The following is a 25,010-nucleotide window of genomic DNA, read 5'->3' on the forward strand; positions in this document are numbered from 1 at the left end:
TTGCCCAGTTAGCTCTTGTCACTAGAGAATTCTATGATTAGTAGTTAAATTTAGTTCAATTTCTAGATTTAACAAAGTCTGGTAAACCACAGCAGTCATAAAAAAACAGTGACCACTAGAGAATGCCTACAAAGAGTCACCATTGTTTCTGGTCATTTCTAACCATTTTCTCTTCCAGGACTCTGGGCTAGTGAAGAGTGTTCAGTTTCTATGCCTAGCATCTGTAAGCGAAAAAAGTTTTGGATCATAGAGAAAGAGAAAGATACACCAAAAAAACATGGAACATGTCCCAAAGGATGGTTATATTTTGACTATAAGGTAAACTTGTTTTCAAAAAGTTGCTTTTGTTTCTCTTTTGTAGGTTTTAATTTTAGAAAGTAATCAAAAAGCAGGTGTGGCTTTGAAAAACTACGAGCTGTCCATTGGACCTGGAATTTTTTTGTCACAATTTTCAAGAGATTTGAGAAGTTTTCTATTTAGGGGCAGATCTCTTGAAATTAAAAGGTTTTGTCAAAAACAGCCTTGACACCACCCTTCATATGTATACTCAGTTTTTGCTACTGACATTGTCATTCATTGCACTGTATGACTGTTTCATTAGGTGGGATGCGGGTGCGTGCACATGTGTGTGGGCGTGTGTGTGCGTGTGGGCATGTGTGTGGGGGTGGGCATGTGTATCTAGGCCCTGTTCCCAAATGAGCTGTCAGCTCCAGAGGGCCCAGACTGTGTCTTCTTCTTTTGTGTCTTCCCTGCCTGGAGCCCTCATAGAGCTCTATCCGCCTTGTCAACTGCCTGACTAATAACGTAGCTCCGTCAACTTTGTCTTGAGCCTCATATAGCTGGCACTTCCATGCAGAATTGGATTTTTTTCCTAAATGGCCAGTGGGGATACTGTAAACTAGATTTATTATTTCTGATACTGTCTCCAATTAAGGCTGAGACTTCCCCTCTACTCCTTATGTTTTAAAATAAAATAACTTTATAAGCCTTAGGTGGAAGTAATTAAAATGTATCTCAAATTATAAATGTTTAACTCTTTGATAATTAAAAACTCAAACTGTGTCATAATTTCATATGCTAATATGAAATTGCCCCTCCATCATGGACAATTTTCAGTCTATGTGTTTAGTTACATTGGTAGGGCATTGCCTCCCTTGTGATCTTCCTCTCATTGTTAATTTGTGAAATGGGGCCGTCTGGACTTAATACACATTTATTGAGCACCCACTACATATTTGGCACTGATATTTTTAACTGTGGTAATATTCACATAATATAGAATTTACCATCTTGACCGTTTTTAAATGTATAGTGCAGTAGTGTTAAGTATAATCACACTGCTGTGCAATGACTCTGCAAACGTTTTTCATCTTGTAAAACCGAAACTCTAAACCCATTAAACAACAACCCCTCATTCTCCCTCCCCACAGCCCCTGGCAACCACTATTCTACTTTGTCTCTATTAATTTGACTACTTCGGACACCACATGTAAGTGGAATCATACAGTACTTGTCCTTTTGTAACTGGCTTATTTCACTTAGCACAGTGTCCTCCAGGCTCACCCATGTTGTAGCATGTGTCAGAATTTTCTTCCTTTTTAAGACTGAATAGTATTCCATTATATGTACATAACACATTTTGTTTTTCCATTTATCCATTGATGGACACTTGGGTTTCTTCTACCATGTAGCTGTTTCTGCTGGCAATTTCATACATATATAATGAATATATATATATAATGAATATATGTATAATGAATATATATATAATATATATATAATGAATATATATATAATGAATATATATATATATTTCTTGTTTTATTGAATTTTTAAAATACACAGAATTGTCATCCCATCTGACCTATGAGAAGACTGAGTCTAATAAAATTGTGTGTTTTTTCTGAAACTTACAGCAAATAAGTGTCAGGCTGAGAATCAACCTTAAGTTTTTTGACCCTGAGTCTTGTCCCTTTCCTACAGCTGCCACTTCATATAAGAATTTAAGAATTACCAATCACCTTAGCCCTATGACACAATCAGTCCGGGGGCACTGTGAAATATTTTCTAAAATAATATAGTCATTCTCTAAAGTGTTATATAGTATTGAGACACACTATTTTTAATAGTTGATACCTTCAGTCTGCTTCTTATTTTCTCAAACCATAAACTCTTTCTACCAGTTGTAAATTATTTATACATTTCAATATGACAAACGTAGCAAATATTCAATAGAACTTGAGTATAACTAAGGTTTTTATTAAAACCTTTGACAATTAGCTTTTTATTGTGGTAAAATATGCATAACATAAAATATGCCATTTAAACCATTTACAAGTATACAATTCAGTGGCATTAATTACATTCACAATGTTATTCAACTATCACTTCTATTTCCAAAACTTATCATCATCCCAGACAGAAACTCTGTAATTGGTTAAGCAATAGCTCTCTATTCCCCATCCCCTCTAGCCCACAGTAAGCTCTAATCTATTTTCCATCTCTATGAATTTGCCTATTCTAGATAATTCATATAAATGAACTCATACAATATTTTCCTTTTGTGGCAGGCTTATTTCACTTAGCATAATGTTTTCAAGGTTTACCCATGTTATAGTATGTATCAGAACTTCATTCCTTTTTATGACTGAATAATATTCCATGCCACATTTTGTTTACCCATTCATCTGTTGATGGACTTTGGTTATTTCCACTTTTTAGCTATTGTGAATAAATCGGCTATGAACATTGGCACACAAGTATCTGTTGGAGTCCCTGCTTTCACTTCTTTGGGGTATAAACCTAGGAGTGGAATTGCTATATCATATGCTAATTCTATGTTTAACTTTTTGAAGAACGAGCAAACTGTTTTCCACAGTGGCTGAACCATTTTACAATCCTGTCAACAGTGTATGCTAGCAATTTTTCCTCATCCTTGACAACACTTGTTTTTTTTTTTTTTTTGACAACACTTGTTATTACCTGTCTTTTTGATTACTGCCAACACTAGAGTCTAGTGTTATCTCACTAGATTTGGTTTTGATTTGCATTTCCCTAATGACTAATGATGTTGAGCATCTTCTCATGTGCTTATTGACCATTTATATATAGTCTTTGGAAAAATGTCTATTCGACTCCTTTGCCCACTTTTTTATTTGGGTTATTTGTCTTTTTGTTATTGAATTGTAGGAGCTCTTTATATAAAACGCTTATCAGATATATGTTTTGTAGGTATTTTCTCTCATTCTTTAGGTTGTATTTTTACTTTATTGATAATGTCCTTTGGTGCACAAAAGTTTTTAATTTTAATGAAGTTCAATTTCTCTAATTTTTCTTCTGTTGCTCATGCTTTTGGTGTCATATCTAAGAATATGTTGCTAAATCCAAGTTCACAAATATTTACCTCATGTTTTCTTCTAAGAGCTTTATGGTTTTAGCTCTTATATTTAGGTTTTGATCCATTTTTAGTTAATTCTTGTATCTGACAGTTTTTCACAACTATTAAAACAAGTGCATCCCATGTATAAAAAAGAATATTTTAAGGAAATTCATGACAAGTCATACCCTTGGCATTAGAGAAATAATTCTTAGAAACTTACAATGGTTGCTTTTGGTTTACCCTTGGCCATTGTCCTTTCCTTAAACTTTCTTATCTACATAGCTTAGCTATATTCCATGTTTCCTCCTGTGTAAACATGGGGAGTATGTACACATATGGGCATGATAATGGTGATGGTGCAGCAGACCCAGGGCAAAAGAACAAGTGAACGCTTCCTTTGAAAGAATAAGAAGGGGCATGAGTAAAGCACAGACACACACATGAGAGGAGAAGGGCTTTCTGAGGCTAACTATGGAGCAGGATTAAAACACCCTCATGTAGCTCAGAGGGTCTTTTTAATTTTTATTGATAACTAGTAGCTAGATCAGTGGTTCACAGCCCTGATCAAATATTTAGAATCACCAGGTGAGCTTTCTAAAAATATCAAGGTGCAGGTGACATCCCAAAGATTCTGATTTAATTGATCTGCATGGGATCCAGGCATCAGTATTTTTTAAGAGCTCCCTTGGTTATTCTAATGTGCAGCCAATAATTGCCCAGCAATGCAACAGTTACACAACTTAGTCTTCTAATCATTCAGAGGATTTGATTACTAAGGATAGGGTCACAGCAGGCTTCATGAGAGGGTGACCTTTTACAGAGTGAGATTTCAGGGTCCCCAAGTGTGTCTCCCCACCCACAGTGCTCTCCCCTGCATATTAATGGCTAAAATCCCACCACTGGAGTCTCATGCCTTTGCCTTAACACTTTCCACTACGTTTTTTAAGGGAAATATTTCTGAGATGGCCTCATCTGTCACCTACACTTTGGGATAAGTGGGTTTATCAGATCATTAGAAAAGGTGGGAATAGGAGGGTTAATAGTTGAGAGGAGTGGAAAGCCCAGTGGGCATAGTTCTGACTAACAGAAAAAAGCTACAGAAGGAGAACTGGGAGATAGCAACGACAGACATTACTCACTTCAGAATTATGAATAAGCGTCACTGTATTATGTTCCACTAAACTTTGCTTCTTGTTTGTCAACTTCCTAGGACAAATTTTCATTGGTTATTTCTAAGAAAAAAATCCCACTTGGTTGACTCTTCACCTTTAAGAGTTTCAAAACTGAGATACCAGAAGTTAAGTGTCTTTTCTCATTTCTCATAAATTATTTTCCCCATGTTTGATGATGTAAAAGAGGTTTGACCAGGGATTACCCCAGGAAGAGTGAGTCATCTAAGATACTTGTCACAGCAGAGTTGTATGTAAGAGGAAGAAATTCTCTGTGTATATTAGATTAACTCTTGTGCTTCTACTTATACATTTTTATTCAGGGACCTGGATTTAGTGCTGATGGCTGCTTTGCACCATCTAATTTTGGATTAGCCAATATTTGGTTTCATGCACGACACAGTTTTTCCTTAAAAAAAAAAAAACTCTCTCCTCTTTTAAATTATTCAAATTCTTAGCGCTTTATTCATTCATTGCATTTAAATATGCTGGATATTGGCAACTCAATGGTGAGGAAAACAAATATAATCCCTTCTCTTTGGGAGCTTACAGACTAGAGGGGGAGAAAACATTAGCAAATCAGGAAAATAACTCTAATTTACAACTGTGACACAAGCGATGGAGAGTTACACAGTTCCATAAAAGTATATAACAGGAGGACCTGACTGAGGTGGTCAGAAGGACAGGAAACATTAAAAGTAGGGGAAACTACATGTACTAAGGACCTGTGGTGAGAAGGAATGTGACATATTGAAGAAAGTAAAAGAAGCATAGAGAACTAGAATGTAGAAAGTGAGACAAAAGAAGTAGGCAAGGGCGATTATTGTGTTAAGAGTCTCTGGTTTTTATCCTAAGAGCAATAGGAAACCCTGAAGGGTTTTAACTAAAGAGGGATATGATCATCAGGGTTGAGTTTTGAAAAGAAAGAATCATTCAGGCTGCAGTACCAAAGATAGACTGGAGGAAGGTGAGGTTGAGGAAAGTAAGAGCAGTTAGAAAGATATTGCAATAGTCCAAGCAAGAGATAAGTCCTTTGGGCTAAGATGATGGTGGCGGAGACTGTGGGGTGGTGGGAATAGGGAGAGTGGTGAAGGTCTCAGAAATGAGACGTCCAAATGGTAGGACCGAAGGGGTGATGAAGGTGACTGAAGGGTGAGAAGACGCTCAGGTTTCAGATTTAGGTAAATGCATGACTGACTATGCCATTCAATGTCAGTAAGAACACTGAAAAAGGACCAAATTTGGGAGGAAGATCATGAATTCCACTTTCAAGTATTGAACTGGAAATGACTTTGAGACAAAAGAGTTTTATATTCAAAACTCGTTTGGAATACAGTAAGGTATCCTTAATTCACAGTAATATCAGAGATGCATTAAACTTGATCACATTTTGCAAATCAGTAATAAACAATTTAAAATTGAGGGTGTTGTACTCCATCTTGCTACTTTGCTTTAATTATTGACACAATTTCAAAGTGTGTTAGTGAACATGTTATATTTTTAGAAACAATGAAGTTGTGGCAATGGGGGTCTACACTCCCATACTCAAGCTGGTAAATCCTGGCTGAGGCAAACAGGGTGGGGGGTGGGGGCTGGGTGGGAAGCGGGGGTATGTGTGTGTGTTTTCTGGAGAGATTTATTGAGCTAAATGAAACAGTGAGGTTCATTGGTATTTTTGAATGGTTCATTAGTGCAACTATCTGAACACAAGGTGAATTCGCATTAAATGATAAGACTTCCTAATAATTAGTATGCTCCACTCTTTGGAATTTGTAATTAGAGGAAAGAGGCAGAATGAAAGGAAATTGATAAAAGGGTAGTTGTTATAAAATTAAAACCCTTTAAAGCCAATTCCATTTCTTTGTGAAGCAAATAAGGTAAAGGGGATCAGAAGAAGAGAAAATGTACTTCCTCTCTTAGTTGGCAACTCAAATTCAGGCTAGATCAGAGTTTCTGGTTTTTATCCTAAGAACAGTGGAAAATCCCTGAAGGGTGACACGTTCGGAATTGGGTTCTGAAAAGAATTACCTGAGCAGTATTGACATTAGGGGCTGGATAATTCCTTGTTGTGAGGGACTGACCGGTGCATTATAGAATGTTTAGCAGCATCCCTGGTCTCAATTCACTAGCTGTCAATAGCAGTCACCACCCCCTCCCCCCTTGAACTGTGACAACCAAAATGTCTCTAGACATTATGAAGATATCACCTGAGGAGCAAAGTGGCCTTGTTTGAGAACCACTGGACTAAATCTAGAATCCTGAGAATGTCATTTGACAATCATTTCAGGGTCTATTGGCTTTTACTTTGTTGCATAAATATTTACTGAGGACCTTGTTTGTTTTGCTGTTCAGAGAGGAGCAACACTTAGTCCCTCTGCTTTGTAAGGAGTCTGTGACAGTAGGGAAGGGATGGGGGACTGATAAACCTAGAAATTAAAGAAGGATGCAGAAGGATGCGCTCTCACGTGGCATGGAGGTTGCCACATTAGCCTAGAATAATCTTGTAGCTGGGATTTTCTCAGTGGCAGACCTCAAGATCACACCTATCAATGACCAGGGTTGGCTATGTTCATTAATGAGAGAGTAATCCATATGGAATATTTTTGGCATAAAGTCTCTCCTGACTTCTCTGGAACTTTGCCTGATCTGTTACAGCCTTTCTCTTCTATCTTTCCCTCTCCCCTGACTCCATATAGCCCAACTAACATGATTAAATTTCACTGAGCTTGGTGAGGGGGTGATTTTCTTCAACTTGCCTGATCTGCCTAGCAGTTACCATTCCATATTTCTCATCCCATAATAAGTAACCCCTGCCACGCCATAGACATGATTCTCTCTCGAGTGAAAATCAACTCTCACTGCCAAACCCCACAGCCTTCTTTCTGAGTTCCTTTTGACCTTGTTGGCACCCCTCCCCTTTGTTTCTCCTTCCTAGGTTTCCTTGGTCCTCCCTTGCTTTTCTTCCCATTGGGCTCATTTTTTTCTTTTCTGGTTCTTCCTCATGGACTTTTGGATCACATGGCTGACTCCAAGTATTTAGTGAATTTAAATACCTGATGTGGTTTGATTCCTCAATATTCCTCTCTCACTTAAAGTGAGGAAGCGTATTTGTAAATAAAATGGAACAAATCTATTAACTGCCACCGAAAGAAATATTTTCAAGATTAAATCCTCCACTGTAAACTCTGCAGTCAGGCTGGCTCCTTTTTAGAAGGAATGCTATTTTTCCTTGAGCTGAAGACATCGTTCTGACATCCTGCATCCTCTGTTCCCGCCTGATGCAAATGTACAAAAGGCACTGACTCACCCTGAAAGCTGGTCCTCTGTTTTTCTTTCACACCTCTGGAGCAGCTGGTGGGGGTGTGGGGGGGAAAGAGTCATTTCTGTGCAAGAAAATTATAAAAAATTTTCAAAGCTGGTCCTCAGTATCTTTAGGAAACTTTTAATTCGTTTAGGAAAATATGGAAATGAATGCTTTTTTGGACATTTTTATAGTGCCTTTTGATGAAAATCCCCAAGGACCCAAGCGATTGGAAGAACTGGACATCTGCTCAAGATTTTTGTGTTGAAGAAGGGGGGACACTTGTCGCCATTGAAAATGAGGTGGAACAAGGTAGAGTATTCAATGTTCAATCAGGCAAAAATCACCATTTTTATTCAAGCGTCTGTTAAAATATTCCTCCAAAATACTAACATTTCCAAATCAACATTTTAAGTATTATATTGCTGGTGACACGTACGTTTTCAGTTTGACCTATAAGGTTCATATCATGACATCTGTAAAAGTTAGTACACTCCATTGTTTACAAACTGCTGATTTTTGGGAGTCTTTTGTCTCACCAGGCGTAGTGGAAAGAATAAGGATATATTTATGATCGGCATTTCAAAATGGCTAAAATAATCTGAGGTATAGTCTATTATAATTGCATGGTATAATTTTTTAGATCCCTTTAGAGTTACCTACACACTTTCATTTGCTATTTAGGCAATAATCGTATACTTTAGTTAAGTATAATGGATAAACCCTCTTTTGTTTAGAAAGGCATTGAATGAACACTGGAAATTGTTTTACTAATGATATGATGAAATCCCAGGCTTAGCCAGCTAATTGCTGTCAGTTTAAACTGAACAAAAGTGACAGAGACGGCATCATCTTAATAAGGACAAAGTAACAAATTCCTACAGTTGAATCGTAATTAAGTTTTGCTATCATTTAAATAAAATCATAGCTATAAACAGAATTTGATGATTACCCAAATGGTTTATATGGTATTAAATTTGATAATGTATTCTTATTTTTCAGCTTTCATTACTATGAATCTTTTTGGCCATACCACTAATGTGTGGATAGGGTTACAAAATGATGATTATGAAAAATGGCTAAATGGAAGGCCCGTGTCATATTCTAATTGGTCCCCATTTGATATAGTAAATGTAAGTTTTAAGATTTATTTTTTAGAAATCATTTTAGCAAGAGATCCTATTTGAGACTTGTTTACTGAAGTTTTTCTTTTTTTTACTTCCTATATTTTGTAGGCATAAATTTTTATTAGTTGGTTGTTAATATATTAACTTTTAATAATGTAATTTCATATAATTGTCATGTGTTCCATGAATATAATTTCTTTACTCATCACAATAATTATTTATTTTGTGGGTTATGAACTGATTTGTGAACAGGTTTATTAAACGCAAATAAAGGAATAATAGTGTTTGAATTTTTAAAATTATGTCCTTAATAAAAATATCAATGTTATAATAACGTTATATGTTACCATTTTTAAAAAAACATGTATTCTTTTGAAGATTCCAAGTCATAACACCACCGAAGTTCAAAAACGCATTCCTCTCTGTGCCTTGCTGTCAAATAATCCTAATTTTCATTTCACTGGAAAATGGTATTTTGAAGACTGTAGAGAAGAAGGCTATGGGTTTGTTTGTGAAAAAATGCAGGGTAAGAAATATTTGTTTTTTTATTCCTTTCATTTCCATGGTCCACTCTTCTCTTCCACATTTGTTTTACACACTGTATAAATGATAGTTTCATAGCTAAGTGCCAGCACTTATTTTTTAAGTCACTTAATCTCCACTACCTCAGGGTTGTGCCCCCTAGTGGGGTTCTAAGGACTCCAGAGACCACCTGAGTGATGACCAAGTTTATGCATCCATCTTGGTCATATTAAAAGGCTTTACCGCTTGTTCTAGGATTATGCGTCTGTTCAGATATTTTAAAAAAGACACTGAAAATCTGTTGGAAGAGAGTCAAGGAAATAAACGAACTCAATACTTACTCCTTTCTTGGAACCCTAAAATGGTCTCTGTGGCTAAATATGGCAAACAGCACGTTTCTAGATATCAGAACCCCCAACGACTTCTGGTATAAAATACCAAAGCTGTAGTATTACAGGTAGCCAGTGGGGGCATGAACAATGTGAATGCACTGTAAGTGACCTTGAGTAACAAAAATAAAAAGAATAACAACAATAGCTCACATCTCATGCTTTTACTGAGTCCCAGGCTTCCCTAGAAGGCCATAATTTGTGTCTGGAGCTGTGTGGAATTCTAGGCAGCCTAGGATACATATGCTTACTTGGAATATGAATTATACCTCTCAGTGTTGCATACATCTGAACTCTTTGATGATACTAAGTATCAACCCATCCTCAGAAAAGCAGTTCCAGAGAAATCCTCTTTCCTAGTTCACAGTTATCACTTTAGCATGGTAGTGGTCAGGAACTGAAAGATACCAGATCAGCTATAGCAAGAGTATTATGAGAAGAGCAGAGTCTCGTCAGAAAAGAAATAATGTCAACACGTCATTACTTGTATACTTATGATGCGCCTGGCACTGTGCCTTGCTTTTTATAAGTATTGTGCCATAAAGTCCTCCCGACACTTCTATGAAGTAAGTAAAAGTCTCCGCATTTTACAGATGAGGAAATTGAGGCTTAGGAAAAATAAGTAACATACTCAAGTTCTCTCAAATACAATGATTCTATTCTAGGACCTTGATGTCGCTCTCTTCTTGAAATGTACCCTCTGACCACTTTCTCTCTTTGATATTTTTGGGACTAACAAAATGTTTATGTTCTTTTGGAGACAGTATGGAGCAGTGGTGGTGGAGTTCAAATCCCACCTGGGTTCCTATTCCACCTCTATAAATAAACTGTCAGTCAAGTTTATTATCTTCTCTGAACCTTGATTTCTGCATCTGTAAAATGGAATAATAACTATCTCACAGACTCTACATATATACAATGCTTAGCAAGTTCCTAGCACGTGTTTAACAAACAATTGTTGCTTTTGTTATTATTGTTTCTATTATATTATTATTCAACTACACAAGTTCTTGTAGTCTACAGTGAATATCCAAATTCTGACTCCTCTTCTTTGTGTGCCATGTGAGTATGTGTTTACATTGGGTTTCGAAACTAAAGTCTTTGATCTGCCTGAAAGAATAAAGATATCTGAATAAAAAGAGAGATAAGGGCAAAGTCAAGACCCCCAATTTTGAACTTGGTTTCAGGTGGATCTTTCTCAGGGCAGCAGATGGCAAAATCATAGTGCTCAAAATCACTTATGTTTTGAAACTTGATGAAATCAATAACATAGGGAGAAACTCATATATGTGAAAATACAGGGGCATGATTTAGTGGGGAAAACCAGTTAAATTGGTATTTGGGTCACACATACAAAGAATTTCAGTTACTTTAATTTTAAAAATTGTTATCATTTTTAAATGGCTACTTTGGTATTATGTTGCTTTGTATAAATAACATTTAGTCTTGGTACATCAGCTGGCAAATAGACTTCTACAAAGAAAAACAGATGATGAAAGTGTGGTCCATCAAAATTTAATTGGTGAATAGATTAATTTTACTTTGGTTTTACAATATGTACTACTGCTATACTGAGGTAACAGTTTCAGGAAAAGTCAAAGCCTCACCCTGCCATTTTTATTTGGGAGAATGTGACAAGAAGAGGAGAGGAGAGCAAGAAGCAGCATTTATTGAGTGCCTGCTGTGTTCCACGTCCTATAGTAGGTGCTCTATGTGCATATCTCCTTGAATTTTACCCACACGCCTCTAACGAAGGCCTTAGTAATCTCTCACAGACCAGAAATTTAAAGTTTAGAGAGATTAACTAATTTGGCCATTTAGGGTCAGGACAGCGATTGAGTCCCAGGTCTTCGGACCTATCCACCATGCTCCTTTTCAACCCCAAACGTGATAAAAACCAGTATACAGAGAGAAATCCCAGCCACCTTGGATCAGACAGTTGAGAAATGCTTACCTTTTTTGTGTGTTTTAGGATGCCTAAACTCGGCCTAAAGATAGTACAGAACAAAAAGGCAAATGCACATAGTAAAGAGGAAACATCTATATGTAACACATGAGCTTGGTTCTCACTTGATCACAGCCACTCATTTATACAAAGCACCAATGATCATGTGTGGGAAAACCTTGTCTTTTAATTTATAAATCTTGACTCTGATAGGTGACATATTAATAGTAATGGTTTCTAAGAACTGTATGTATTTCTAAGCATTAACTTATTTTTTAACTTCTCTTTAGAAATTATACATGTTAGCATTAAACATGATAGCAACTATCATACAGTCCCAAAAGTTTAATAAAGTATTATATTTGAGAATATGCACTTGTAAATTGTGTTTGCAAAGCAGTGTTTGACTACGTTATATATGTTAATATTCTCTCAGTAAGTATTAAGTTCTGCCAGCAGCATGTGTTAGGCTGAGTGTACCTAGTAGAAGTAAGCTTGCCTAAGGAGACCCTATCAGTTCCACCAAAAAGTGGTCAGTTTGACAAGGGATTGTCAAAACTGGGAAATCTAGAAATGATTCAATATATGTTTATATATATATTTAAAACTCATTCATTAAATTTCCTAAGTGTTTTCATTCTTTAGTATCCTCTATGCTTACAGGTATTGTCTTCATTTTGAAATAGTCAATTCTGGGAAGAAAAACTCTGATGTTAACGACAGCATGGATCACTGTACAGGGATCCATGCTAAGCTTTGCCTCCCCCTTCTCATCCAGGTTCTACAAATAATTTTTGTTGTTCTTTTTCTAGATACTTCTGGACACAGTATAAATACATCTGATATGTACCCAATCCCCAATACCTTAGAATATGGAAACAGAACTTACAAAATAATTAATGAAAATATGACTTGGTATACAGCACTAAAAACCTGCCTGATGCACGGAGCAGAACTGGTCAGCATTACAGACCAGTACCACCAGTCTTTCCTCACTGTTATCCTCAACCGGCTAGGACACGCCCACTGGATTGGACTGTTCACTGAAGATGTAGGTGTCCTAAAATCCCTTGGACAATCCTTGCATAATTAAGTTTCATATCTACCTCCTTAGTGATATAGCCACTGAAATTAGCACAGAAAAAAAACAGCCATGAAATAACAGTAAATGTAACATTTAGGTAATTGGATTATACAATAACTACTGACCAACCTCATGAGCAGCATATAACTACAAAAGGTGTCCCTTTTTAGGGCAAACATCTACTTGCCTAATTTCTGGAAATTCATGCCCTTCAAAGTTTCTCTGAAGATGTCTGAAAAATTTCAGGATACTGACTTATATGTGCACTGGAATACATACTGAACTCAAGCACCTGCGTTTGGGTAATATGTTGCCTTTAAAGAATCCCCAAGAAAAATGAATCATGCTTCCTGCATAGAAATTTGGTTATTAATTAATTCAGTACCCCTTGGAGTTTAACATGTGCGTTATTTTCCTCCTCTAGGGAAATGGTTTGGAAAGTAATATTTAAAAATTGTTTTAAATACAAGTATTACACACTCAAATAGCGAAAAGTAAATCTATTCTATCCTGACCTCTAGTTCTACTCCTCAAAGTTAATCACTGTAAACAGTTTCTTGTGTGTCATTTAGAAAGTTTCTGTGTATGCATATATATACACATGTAATGGATTAGTATGTATATTTTTTTAAAATATAAATGAGCTCATACTATATATACTGTCCTTAAGCTTGCTTTTAATTTAATATACGTTGTTCAGCTTTCTATGTCAGCTCATAAAAATCTAATACATTCTTTGAGACAGCAGCATATATGGATATACCACAGTTTATTAAATCATTCTCATGTGAATGGACATTTGGGTTCTTCCCAGTTTTCACAATTCCAAACAATGCACAACAAATATCCTTGTACACGTAGGATAAATCCCCAGGAATGAAGTTGCTAAGTACCCTTTATAAATTTTAACAAGGGATGGTGCCACATTGCCCTCTAAAATTTTGTGCCAATTTACATGCTAACAACAGTGTATGATAGCATCTAGTTTTTTCACATCCTTGCCAACACTGGGTATGTCAAAATTTTAATCCTTGCCAGTTGGATAGGTGAAAGGATGGCATTTCATGGTTGTTTATTGTATTTTTGTATTACAGAATTTTTAACTTTATGTAGTCAATTTTGCTTTATGGCCTCTGGATTTTTTTATCAGACTCAGAAAGATTTTTCCCATGTCAAGAGTATAAAATGTTTAGCCAAGTTTTCTTTAGCACTTTTATGTTTTCAATTATATGTATGAATCTTTGATCAATCTTAAATTTATTTTGGTGTAAAGAACAAGATATTGATTCAACTTCACTCTGATTGCTTACCAGGAAATTATGGTGGGAGGGAACCAAGGATTCCCAAAAACTAAAGAAGATGTTGCTTATGGCAGATAGTCCTTTTTGTCAGGCCATTTCCACAAGCTGTCCTAGACTTCCTGAAATATAAGTCTAGATGTGGAAATATAAATCCACGCATGAAGTGAGAGCTGCTCAGACAGCACTGGGTGACGTTGCCAGCATTCATGGCAAGGAAATGATGGCTCAGTTTCCCTCCACAGAATGGTCTTAATTTTGACTGGTCAGATGGCACCAAATCCTCCTTCACTTTTTGGAAAGATGATGAGTCATCCTTCCTGGGTGACTGTGTTTTCGCCGACACCAGTGGACACTGGAGTAGCACAGCCTGTGAGTCATATCTGCAAGGAGCCATTTGTCATGTGCCCACAGGTAGGTTCAATTCTATTCAACTCAAGAAATACATACTGTGAACCTATTTTATGCAAGGCACTGTGCTAAGCAAGAGCTGTGAGGGAAAGCAGTAAGAAGTATCTGCCCTCGAGAAGCATTCGGTCTGGTAGGTGATGTACAAATAAGTGTTAACATGAGGCAGGGCTACCAAATGATATAAGAGCCATAGCAAGTGCTGTGGGGGGTTAGCAAGAAAATGGACACATCAGAGCCACTCGGGGAAAAGCAAAAAGCCTTCTTGAAGGACAGGACTGTGGAGATTGGTCTTGAAGAATGGGTGTGATCAGGAAATGATGGGACATGGAGAGGCATTCTGAGCAGAAAAGCTTGGGCAGACATGGGAGGAAGAAAGGACTGGGCATGTAGCTGAGCAAAGCTGGTGTTGAGATTTTCCTGCATGGCAGGATTTTGGTAAGAGAGAGGTAGGAAATCAGGTTAGAAACATAGGTTAGGAGCATGTGTGGAGGACCTTGAATACCACTGAAGATTTATGTTTAAGTCAAAGATTAATAGGATTCTAGAGCATCATCATCACCATTATGGTAATAATATTTGTATTTATATTATATATGTATATATAAAGCATGACAGTAATGATAATAGTATCTCACTACACTGAATGTTCACCTCGCCCAACCAGATGAACATTATTTTAAAGATGAAACTTAAACCCAGAACATTAAATAGCTTCCTGAAGATCTCACAGATGTCTGTCAACAGCACCAAGAGCGGAAGCCAAGTTTCCTTGATCTCTGATATCATGTTTATCCCATTAAATCAGGTCCCCTTTCCTTTGATTGCTATGGTGTACAAAAAGAAATTTCCTTAACACTAACTGGTTTCTTTTTAAATCTCTCATTTAGTAAGTGTGCATGTATTTACTTACTCTCTGGATACTATAAGTCAAATAGCACACATATTATGTAAGTTCAGCTCAAAACAATTCAGGACAAAAATATAAATGATAGCCATATGTATTGGGAAAGCTAATTCTCCTTCTAAAACACCATGAAGTTATCCTTCCTTTTTTAATAACACTACATTGATTGAGTGCTTAAGTGACAGGCACTAGCTCACCTAACTTCTTAAGTTGTAAGAAAGATGTTATTGTTAGCTCTCTTTTACGTGTGTGGGAGTGTGCGGAAGATAGGTAACATACCCACAGCCATGCACCTAGGATCTCAGTGTGGGTGTGTCTGACTCTCGTGCTTGCCCTCTGAAACAAAGACTTCCCCCAATTCCCCTTAGTTATGTGTTGTGTTATGTTATGTCATGATATATTATGATATGTTGTTATGATATGATTTGTTATGTTATGTTATGCTATGTTGTGTTATGTCATGTCATGATATATGTTATGTTATGATATGTTATACTATGTTATGATATATTATGTTATACTAATGTTATGTTATATTATGATATGTTACTTTATTGAATGCTTTATTTTCTCTAAGTTGACTAGCAGGTAAGGATTTACTAAATCTTCAGCACTGAATGGAACACATTCTGTACATTTGGAAGTGTCTTTTACCAACTTCATTCAGCTGCCAGTATTTCTCTGAATCACATCTCCCAGTTTTTCCAACCTTTAGGACACTAACTATAAATATTAAAGATAACACCCAAACTAAGCCTATGAAGCTATGCATTAATATACCCTATTATGTGTAGGAAAAGATTATTTCTGCCAGACATGCTATAAGCCATTCCAGTTTTGTAATCATTTACATTAAACCCACTCTTTCAGAGTATTATCATGAAAATCTCATTACATATATTTATCTTGGTCTTTCATAGAATGTAATGCAATGTTTATCTCAATAAGTGAACCCAGTCACCACCCTGAAATCATAACTCATTTTGTTCATAGAAACAAGACCAGTTGGATACCCAGAGTTGTGCTCAGAAACATCTATTCCCTGGATAAAATTCAAAAGTAATTGCTACAGTTTTTCTACAGTCTTAGACAGTACGAGTTTTGAGGCTGCTCATGAATTTTGCAAAAAGGAAGGTAATTCTTTTGTTGTGGTAAAATGCTTTCAATGTGTTCCTTCTTGACATTTCAGTAAACAATGTAGTTGTCTTCATTTGTCTGATTATTTAGTGATTTTAGAAGCAACAAAAACAATTGAAAAAGTAAATATTATTGAATTTGCTTGTTTGGGGGATGGCTAAAATGTTCAATGTCCAGTATACAATTAAAAACCCAAGACAATGTCTCAGGATACTGCACTTTCCCAAAAAAGTGTTCCCTTTGAATGAATTTGAACTATGAATCTTTAATGTTCCTGAAAATTAATATTCTATTCTTTAAGTACAAGCTTGTATCTTTTAATAAATGTCATACTACTTTTAAAATTCTAATCAAAACTTACTTATTAACAATGGAAACTTTCACTTTTCAAAGCCTGAGCTTTTTAATTTTTTTATTGAAGTATAGTTGATTTACAATGTGTTAGTTTCTGGTGTACAGCAAAGTGATTCAGATATGGATAGATAGTTAGATATATAGATATATATTCTTTTTCAGATTCTTTTCCATTATAGGTTATTATAAGATATTGAATATAGTTCCCTGTGCAACACAGAAGGACCTTGTTGTTTATCTATTTTATACACAGTAGTATGTATCTGTTAATCCCAAGCTCCTATCTTATGCCTCCCCCAACTTTCCCCTTTGGTAACCATAAGTTTGTTTTCTATGTCCGTGAATCTGTTTCTGTTTTGTAAATAAGTTCATTTGTTTCATTTTTTTAGATTCCACATATAAGTGATATCATATGATATTTGTCTTTCTCTGTCTGCCTTACTTCACTTAGTATGATAATCTCTAGGTCCATCCATGTTGCTGCAAATGGCATTATTTCATTCTTCTTTATGGCCAATATTCTATTGTGTATATATACCATATCTTCTTTATCCATTCATCTGTCGATGGACACTTTAGGTTGCTTCCATGTCTTGGCTATTGTAAATAGTGCTGCTATGAACGTTGGGGTGCCTATATCTTTTCAAATTAAGAGTTTTCAGCTTTTCCGGATATATGTCCAGGAATGGAACTGCAGGATCATATGGTAACTCTATTTTTCATTTTTTAAGGAACCTCCATACTGTTCTCCATAGTGGCTGCACAAATTCACATTCCCACCAAGAGTGTAGGAGGGTTCACTTTTTTCCACACTCTCTCCAGCATTTACTATTTGTAGACTCTTTGATGATGGCAATTCTGACTGGATAGCATCTCGATATTATTGAGATGATATCTCAGTATAATTTTGATTTGCATTTCTCTAATAATTAGCAATGTTGAGCATCTTTTCATGTGCCTGTTGGTCAGCTGTATGTCTTCTTTGGAGAAATGTCTAATTAGGTCTCCCGTCTATTTTTTGACTGGGTTGTGTTTTTTTTGATATTGAGCTATATGAGCTGTTTGTATATTTTGGAAACCAAGCCCTTGCTGGTCGCACTGTTTCCAAATATTTTCTCCCATTCCATAGGTTGTCTTTTCGTTTTGTTTGTGCAAAATTTATAAGTTTAATTAGGTCTCATTTGTTTATTTTTGCTTTTATCTCTTTTGCTTTGGGAGACTGACCTAAGAAGACATTGCTATGATTTATGTCAGAGAATATTTTGCCTACATTCTCTTCTAGGAGTTTTATGGTGTCATGTCTTATATTAAATCTTTAAACCATTTTGAGTTTCCTTTTGTGTATGGTGTGTGAAGGAGTGTTCTAACTTCATTGATTTACATGCATCAAAGCCTGAGCTTTATGAATTATGGTATAGAAGACATTATTTTAATTGTATTTACATGTAAACACAAATAGTTATTCATTTGCTGTTTGTCTCTTTTATAGGATCTAATCTTTTAACAATCAAAGATGAAGCTGAAAATTCATTTCTCCTAGACCAGCTTTTAGCTTTCAGTTCTTCTGTCAAGATGGTTTGGCTGAATGCTCAGTTTGATGGTGACAGTAAGTGACTGGGTAGAGAAGAGGAGAGGGCATAAATAAATACACAGTGGTCAAGGTTGATGGAAATGGCATCTGCAAACCAGAAAACTTTCCTTGGATCCATTGCTGTTTAAAAAAATATCATAAATCCTAAAGCCATTTCTTCCAAAGACATCATTGCTAACCCCTTTTTATACCTTCTTGCCCTTTGAAATAATCCCAGAAAACCAAAAATGAAAACAAACAAGTTTATCTTATACTTAATCTTGCATTATGAAGATGCTTGGCTGGAACTTTGTGTTCACAGACTTAGTCACAGACACCAAACCATATTTACTTGAAAATACCCCAGGTTTCTAAATGTTATAAGAGCACAATAGAGTTATGGAAATGTTTCAGTGATAAATAGTGCTAGCAGAACTGTTATTTGCTACTGATAAAAACCAGAGTTTGTAATCAGATGAGAGCATGCTATTCTTTTCTTTATGTAACTGATGGTTGTTGAAAGTACTTGTAAAGAAAATTACTTTAAGTGGTATAGAGAACTTGTTACAGTGGTGTACCAAGGTAGAGGATGGGTCCATGCTGGCAAGGAAGAGTATTTCAATCACCGACATTGCTTAAAACTTCTAGCACAGGGTGATAATAAAAAGCTGACTGACTTATGCTTAGTTTTATTGTTTGTTTTAAATCCTTTTCAGACAAGGCACTCCCTTATCACCTACACATGGGTGGATTCTACCACTGCCCCCACCCCTTGGTATACCACTGGCTTGCTTTTTAAAGAAGCTCATTGTACTCCGTGCTCATAAAGGACTGTTTGCAACTACTTGATTTCTAAGATATGCAATATACTGAAGGTTTTTTTTTTCTTTAAGCTTTTTAAGTTCAAACTACAAATTTTATTATTCTATCTATAAATCTAATAAATTTTAAGGGGCACTTTACAACAAAAAAGAAGCTCACTGTAAAATTCTTTTAGAAAGTGATCTACTTTGTAATGATATAGCTGTTAGGACTTTAAATGATTTCTTTAAATTGTTTGTAATGATAGGGAATATTTCAAATTCAAACTGTTACATTAAGAAACATCATATCTTGGGCTTCCCTGGTGGCGCAGTGGTTGAGAGTCTGCCTGTCGATGCAGGGGACGCGGGTTCGTGCCCCGGTCTGGGAAGATCCCACATGCCGCGGAGCGGCTGCGCCCGTGAGCCACGGCAGCTGAGTCTGCGCATCCAGAGCCTGTGCTCCACAACGGGAGAGGCCACAACAGTGAGAGGCCAGCGTACCGCAAAAAAAAAAAAAAAAAGAAACATCATATCTTGAATGAACTAAATTAGAACAATATATCTAAAATAAAGAGAGTTGTTCACAAGGCAATTTCACTTATGCCTACCTTTTAATGTTGAGTTCATGATTGTTGAATGCATCAGATAAGGAGAGAGTCTCATTAAATTTAGGGGCTGCTTTTTAAGGTTCATTCCAGACTTAGTATGTTTGATAACCATGCCCATAATTCATGTTAGCATTTTTTCCACAGATGAAACCATAAAGTGGTTTGATGGAACTCTCGCAGACCAGTCAAACTGGGGTATTAGGAAGCCAGAGATGGACCACGTCAAACCCCATCTGTGTGTTGCCCTGAGGATTCCCGAAGGAGTGTGGCAGTTATCCTCATGTCAAGACAAAAAAGGATTTATATGTAAAATGGAAGCAGGTGGGTAAAGTTAGAAAGTAAATCTTCATTTTGCTTCTACCTTGACTAAAGTTGACCCACCTCCTTAGCACTTAAAGCTTTTAAAATCTAAGTATTCAGTGAGTATTCAGATAGATTCTAACATTATCATCTTGTTTTACATCAAACAAGTCAGAGAACATTTCAGCTCCTTCCTCTGATATGAAGAAAAAAAATCATTATAAATCAAATCAAAGACTATGACTTTCTTGTGTCACCCTAGCTGTTAACTTAATGGGCAAAAAAAGAAGTTCACCTCAAGCAAATAGAGCTGGGAATGTAAACCAGCAACCCTCATTCTGGCAGCTGCTACTCAGAATTTTAAGCTCCATCTTTGGTCCCAGGAAATATAATTCAGGTCTAGGTATCCTTGTTGTGGATAAGTAGATGCGATTCTCTACTGCAGGCCATAATATATTATAAAAGTCATATAACTTGATCTTGAGCTACATACTTAGGTTGTGGTGATTATAAATAATTTTAGAAATGTAAGCCAGAAAATTCTAGTCCATTGCAAATAACAGAGCTTTCTAAGAGAAGACATTAACAAGGATCATTAACAGTGGGAAGGTGTTTATAGTAATCACAACAGTTTCTAGATGCAGGTATTAACAAAGAAGGAGGGATTGATATGGCCTGGGCTCCTGAAAACAACTTCATAGAGCAGATGAGTCTTTGGAATCACAAAAGATAATGAGAATAGAGGAGGGAAGGAATATTGGATAAAAGGTCCAGAATGACTAAAGGCAGAAATTGAGAATGAGCTTAGACTGGACCACGTTAGGTGGTGTTGGGAATAAAACCGTATTACTGTAGGATCCATCCACAGAAAGTGCTGGGATAAAGAGCTGAACTCCATGGTGAAGGACGCAGGGGACACCTACATGCTCTAGAGACACCAACAGTGGAGTCACACCCATCTGATGTAAAGGGAGACGGTTGTAATTTGAGTGATAGAACTGGGAACAAAAAAGGGAAGGTGGAAATGGGAAAAGAGAATCATCAGGCTTTGGTGACTGATTAGATATTGGGAATTAAAGAGCAAAAACTGGTAGGTGTGGGAACCAAACTTTGAAGCTCTGAAAGTGTGGATATCAACTCTGTGTGGAAACCATGACTAACCTATCAGTGTGCCCAAGCAACCGCTAGCATTCGACTATCAAGAACAAATCAGAAACATCTCATGTCTGTTCAGGACTTTAAAGCTTCCTGTACTACATAAGACACCTCTTTTATCCTACACAGCAACTTTCCAAGGCAGTGAAGCAGATACAGTATTCCCATGTTACAGATGAGAAAAGTACTTGTCCAAACTGAGGCTACATAGAGAACTACACTCCACATTTTCTGATTCCATATGCCCCTTCTATACCTGCCCGCTGCCTCCATCCTGAGAATGAATACTCATTCAACAGTCTTTCTTTAAAAAGTATCTTTACACATACACAATACTACATGTTTTCAATAATATTATGCAAAATTATACAATATTATTTTAAAATTGCAAAATCGAGGTTTTTTTTTTTTTAAAGTGTATTTTTGCTATTGGTAATGTTGACATTTCTTTTAAGAGTGAATGAGCACATGTAGTGCTCTAAGGCACTTCCTCCACTCACAAATCCTTTACTGCTCTGCCTCTGGGTCATTCCCTACATATTTCTCTGGATCTTTGCTTAGAGCAAAAATAGCAGAGTTCAAACTTTGATATAGAGTCTACTTGGAAAAGATACATTCTTACAGTAGAAAATCCTCAAACAGGAACCCTCTAACTTTTTAAATGGAGGAGCTATTATTCATTTCCCAAGATTCTTGAGATCTAAAAGGTGAGAAGGTCCTGATTTTTTTAATCTTTGCAAAAAGCCAGGGAGGTTACCGCTGCTGGACCAACTCCACATCAGATCCCAACAAAACTGAGTTCCTTGCAGGCAGGGACTATATTTTACTCATATGTTTAATGCAGCACAGCGCTGAAACTGGATGGGGATTCTTCAGCTTAAAAACAAAAAAGCAGTGTATGTGTTTGTGAGCACTAATAATGATTATTATAAATCAGGGGTCAGCAAACTTCTCTTTAAAGGACCAAATAGTAAATATTTCAGGCTGTAGGAGCCATATGGTTTCTGTCACACTGCCTTTGTAGCACAAAAGCAGCCATAGACAATAGAAACATTATTAGTGTGGCTGAGTTCTAATAAAACGTCATTTGTAAAAACAGGTGCCCAGATTTGATCCATGGACCATTATTTGCTGAGCCCTGCTATAAGCAATGACATAACTTTGCCGATTAAAAGGAAACTTTCATCTCAGTATTTTTTGTATTTGGTTTTAGATATGCCAAATATCTAAAGGAGGATCCAGGAAAATGTAGGTTTAGAACAGTAGAGAAAGTTTTGATCTTTCATAGAAACAATAAAATAGGAAGTAACGGGCTTCCCTGGTGGCACAGTGGTTGAGAGTCCGCCTGCTGACGCAGGGGACAAGGGTTTGTGCCCCGGTCCGGGAGGATGCCACGTGCCGCGGAGCGGCTAGGCCTGTGAGCCATGGCCGCTGAGCCTGCACGTCCGGAGCCTGTGCTCCACAACGGGAGAGGCCACAACGGTGAGAGGCCCGCATATCGCAAAAAAAAAAAAAAAAAGTAACTATGTGACAGTATCTATCTTACTACTTGTCATTGAAGTTTTCTTTTTTTTCATCTTCTTTCAGGACCAAGTCACAGCATTATACCCCTTGCAGTAGCAGTGACACTGATAGCAATTGTGGCCATTTCCACACTTTCCTTCTGCATATACAAGCACAATAGTGGTATCTTCAGGAGACTTGCACAGTTTGGAAATCCTTACTATCCAGCAACCAACTTTAGTACAGTACATTTAGAAGAAAATATTCTCATTTCTGATCTTGAGAAGAATGACCAATAATAATGAAGTGAGAGGATGCCACGGCCATGAGAATGAGTAAAGAAGAGTACTTTCCTTTACAGACCAGATGCCGCTCTAATGTGAATCGTGTCACCATTTAAATTATTCTTAAAATGATTACTGGTTTTGAATTGTAACCAAATCAGATAGGTGTTCATTTATTCATTTCCTCGAACTGTGATCTATTCTTTAAAAGGGGAGATTTTACAACGGCTATTCTTCAGAAAACAAAAACTATTAAAAGAAACTCCCAAATGAAAACTCTCAAACCAATGTGAATAATAGTTTTTGCATTAATATGCTTCTACCAAAAATTTTCGGGAATTTTAAAACTAATCTGATATCTATTCAGACATTTGCCAATACTCATTCCATTAAAAGAGAGAGGCAGAGAAAAGCAAAACAAATTTTAAAGTCCTACACTTGTATAAGAGAGGAAAAAAGAAAAGGCTTTTGAGAGGTTTCTTGTTTGTTTTTTAATTTGATCAGTTTAACAGCAGGGTTTGGAAAACACTAATTTCTAAGCTTAAAACTCACAGGTTCTGGGCTCTATACTAGTATTTAGGGTGACATTCATTTTTATTAGTTCTGACTTCTCAAACTAAAGGAGAAGAAAAATAACCTTTCTTTAAATAGTAAAAATCTTGGTTAGCAGCACAATTTCATAAGCAACCATGCAATGTGGCCTAAAATCATCAATTACTAAATGATGACAAAGTTGGATAGTTAAAAAATCTTATAGATAAGCTCAGAGGGACTTATTGTTATCCTAATACTGTTAAAATTCACAAGCTTTGTCAAAGACTACAGGTATAAAATGTATATATACCACTCCTAACAACCAAAAGATATAAAATGTAACTTGAATTTAAAGGGGAAAAATGAAAGATGTGAATTACAGTTTCATTAGAACAAGACAAGTACTAAATAAATTACTCTTCAGCAGTAATCTAGATACCTTTGCTATATAAAGGAGTTTATTTGGGGAGTTCTATTGAGTAAACTAGGGTTTGGGGGAACCAACTCCATTTGCATTGGGCTAGTTCATGCAGCCAGTAAAAAATGATTAAAAGTATGATACTGTCCATAAATTAAAACTCACAGGTTTGATCTTCCTTCATTAATTTCTCATAAAGTAAAAGGACTTCATAATCAATGTTCAAAAGTTTACTCATTGCGTAAATGTTTACTGAGTTCCTGTTAAGAACCAAGAGCCATTCTAGAAATTGGAGGTATTGGGGCGAGCACTTATTTTTGAATGAAGGAAAACCTACAGTAAACCAGTAAAGAAATGCATAAGAAGAAAATATCAGGTGGTCATGAAAAGTAAGTAAGGTTCTGTGATAGAGAGAAACTGGGGGAGCCTCCCTAGAGTGTGCATTTTAGTTATTACAACTAGCTGCCTCAAAACTGGTGACAAGTAGTCACAAGATGGAGCTTGGGAGAAAGTATGAATAAGTTTCTAAGTGGAAAACTATCATCGTTAGAAATACAATTTGAAGAACGTGTCCTAAGAATGAAGTCCTTGCAGGCTGAAACAGTTAATACAGCTTCCAAGAGCAGCTCTTTGCTACTGCTATGCAGTTTACAAACTGAGACAATCTACTTCCATGATTTTGTTTGTTTGGGGACTTTTTTTTTTTTTAAGATATTACATTATGTGACAGTTGTATATTTATGACTCAAAGGAAAAATTGGCTTGGACTAACCAGATGTTATAAAAGCTCAATTTAATAATCTGTCAAGTGAAAT

The 25,010-nt window shown here is 36.3% G+C and overlaps 1 protein-coding gene across 2 annotated transcripts in view; it reads left to right on the forward strand.

The window, feature by feature from the left end:
* The window catches only part of PLA2R1 (phospholipase A2 receptor 1), a 113,947-nt gene extending 89,533 nt beyond the window's left edge, over positions 1-24,414 (forward strand). For both annotated transcript variants that reach the window (XM_024735920.1, XM_024735922.1), the window contains 10 exons: positions 179-318; positions 8,044-8,161; positions 8,852-8,982; positions 9,355-9,502; positions 12,645-12,883; positions 14,460-14,628; positions 16,523-16,663; positions 18,510-18,626; positions 20,146-20,322; positions 23,044-24,414. In XM_024735920.1, coding sequence (XP_024591688.1) covers positions 179-318; positions 8,044-8,161; positions 8,852-8,982; positions 9,355-9,502; positions 12,645-12,883; positions 14,460-14,628; positions 16,523-16,663; positions 18,510-18,626; positions 20,146-20,322; positions 23,044-23,258 — 1,595 coding nt within the window. In that variant the 3' untranslated portion in view covers positions 23,259-24,414. The remainder of the gene's footprint in view (positions 1-178; positions 319-8,043; positions 8,162-8,851; positions 8,983-9,354; positions 9,503-12,644; positions 12,884-14,459; positions 14,629-16,522; positions 16,664-18,509; positions 18,627-20,145; positions 20,323-23,043) is intronic.
* Positions 24,415-25,010: the final 596 nt, after the last annotated feature.

Source organism: Neophocaena asiaeorientalis, unplaced genomic scaffold, assembly GCF_003031525.2.
Source record: "Neophocaena asiaeorientalis asiaeorientalis breed wild unplaced genomic scaffold, Neophocaena_asiaeorientalis_V1.1 scaffold72, whole genome shotgun sequence".
NCBI classification, from domain to species: Eukaryota; Metazoa; Chordata; class Mammalia; order Artiodactyla; family Phocoenidae; genus Neophocaena; species Neophocaena asiaeorientalis.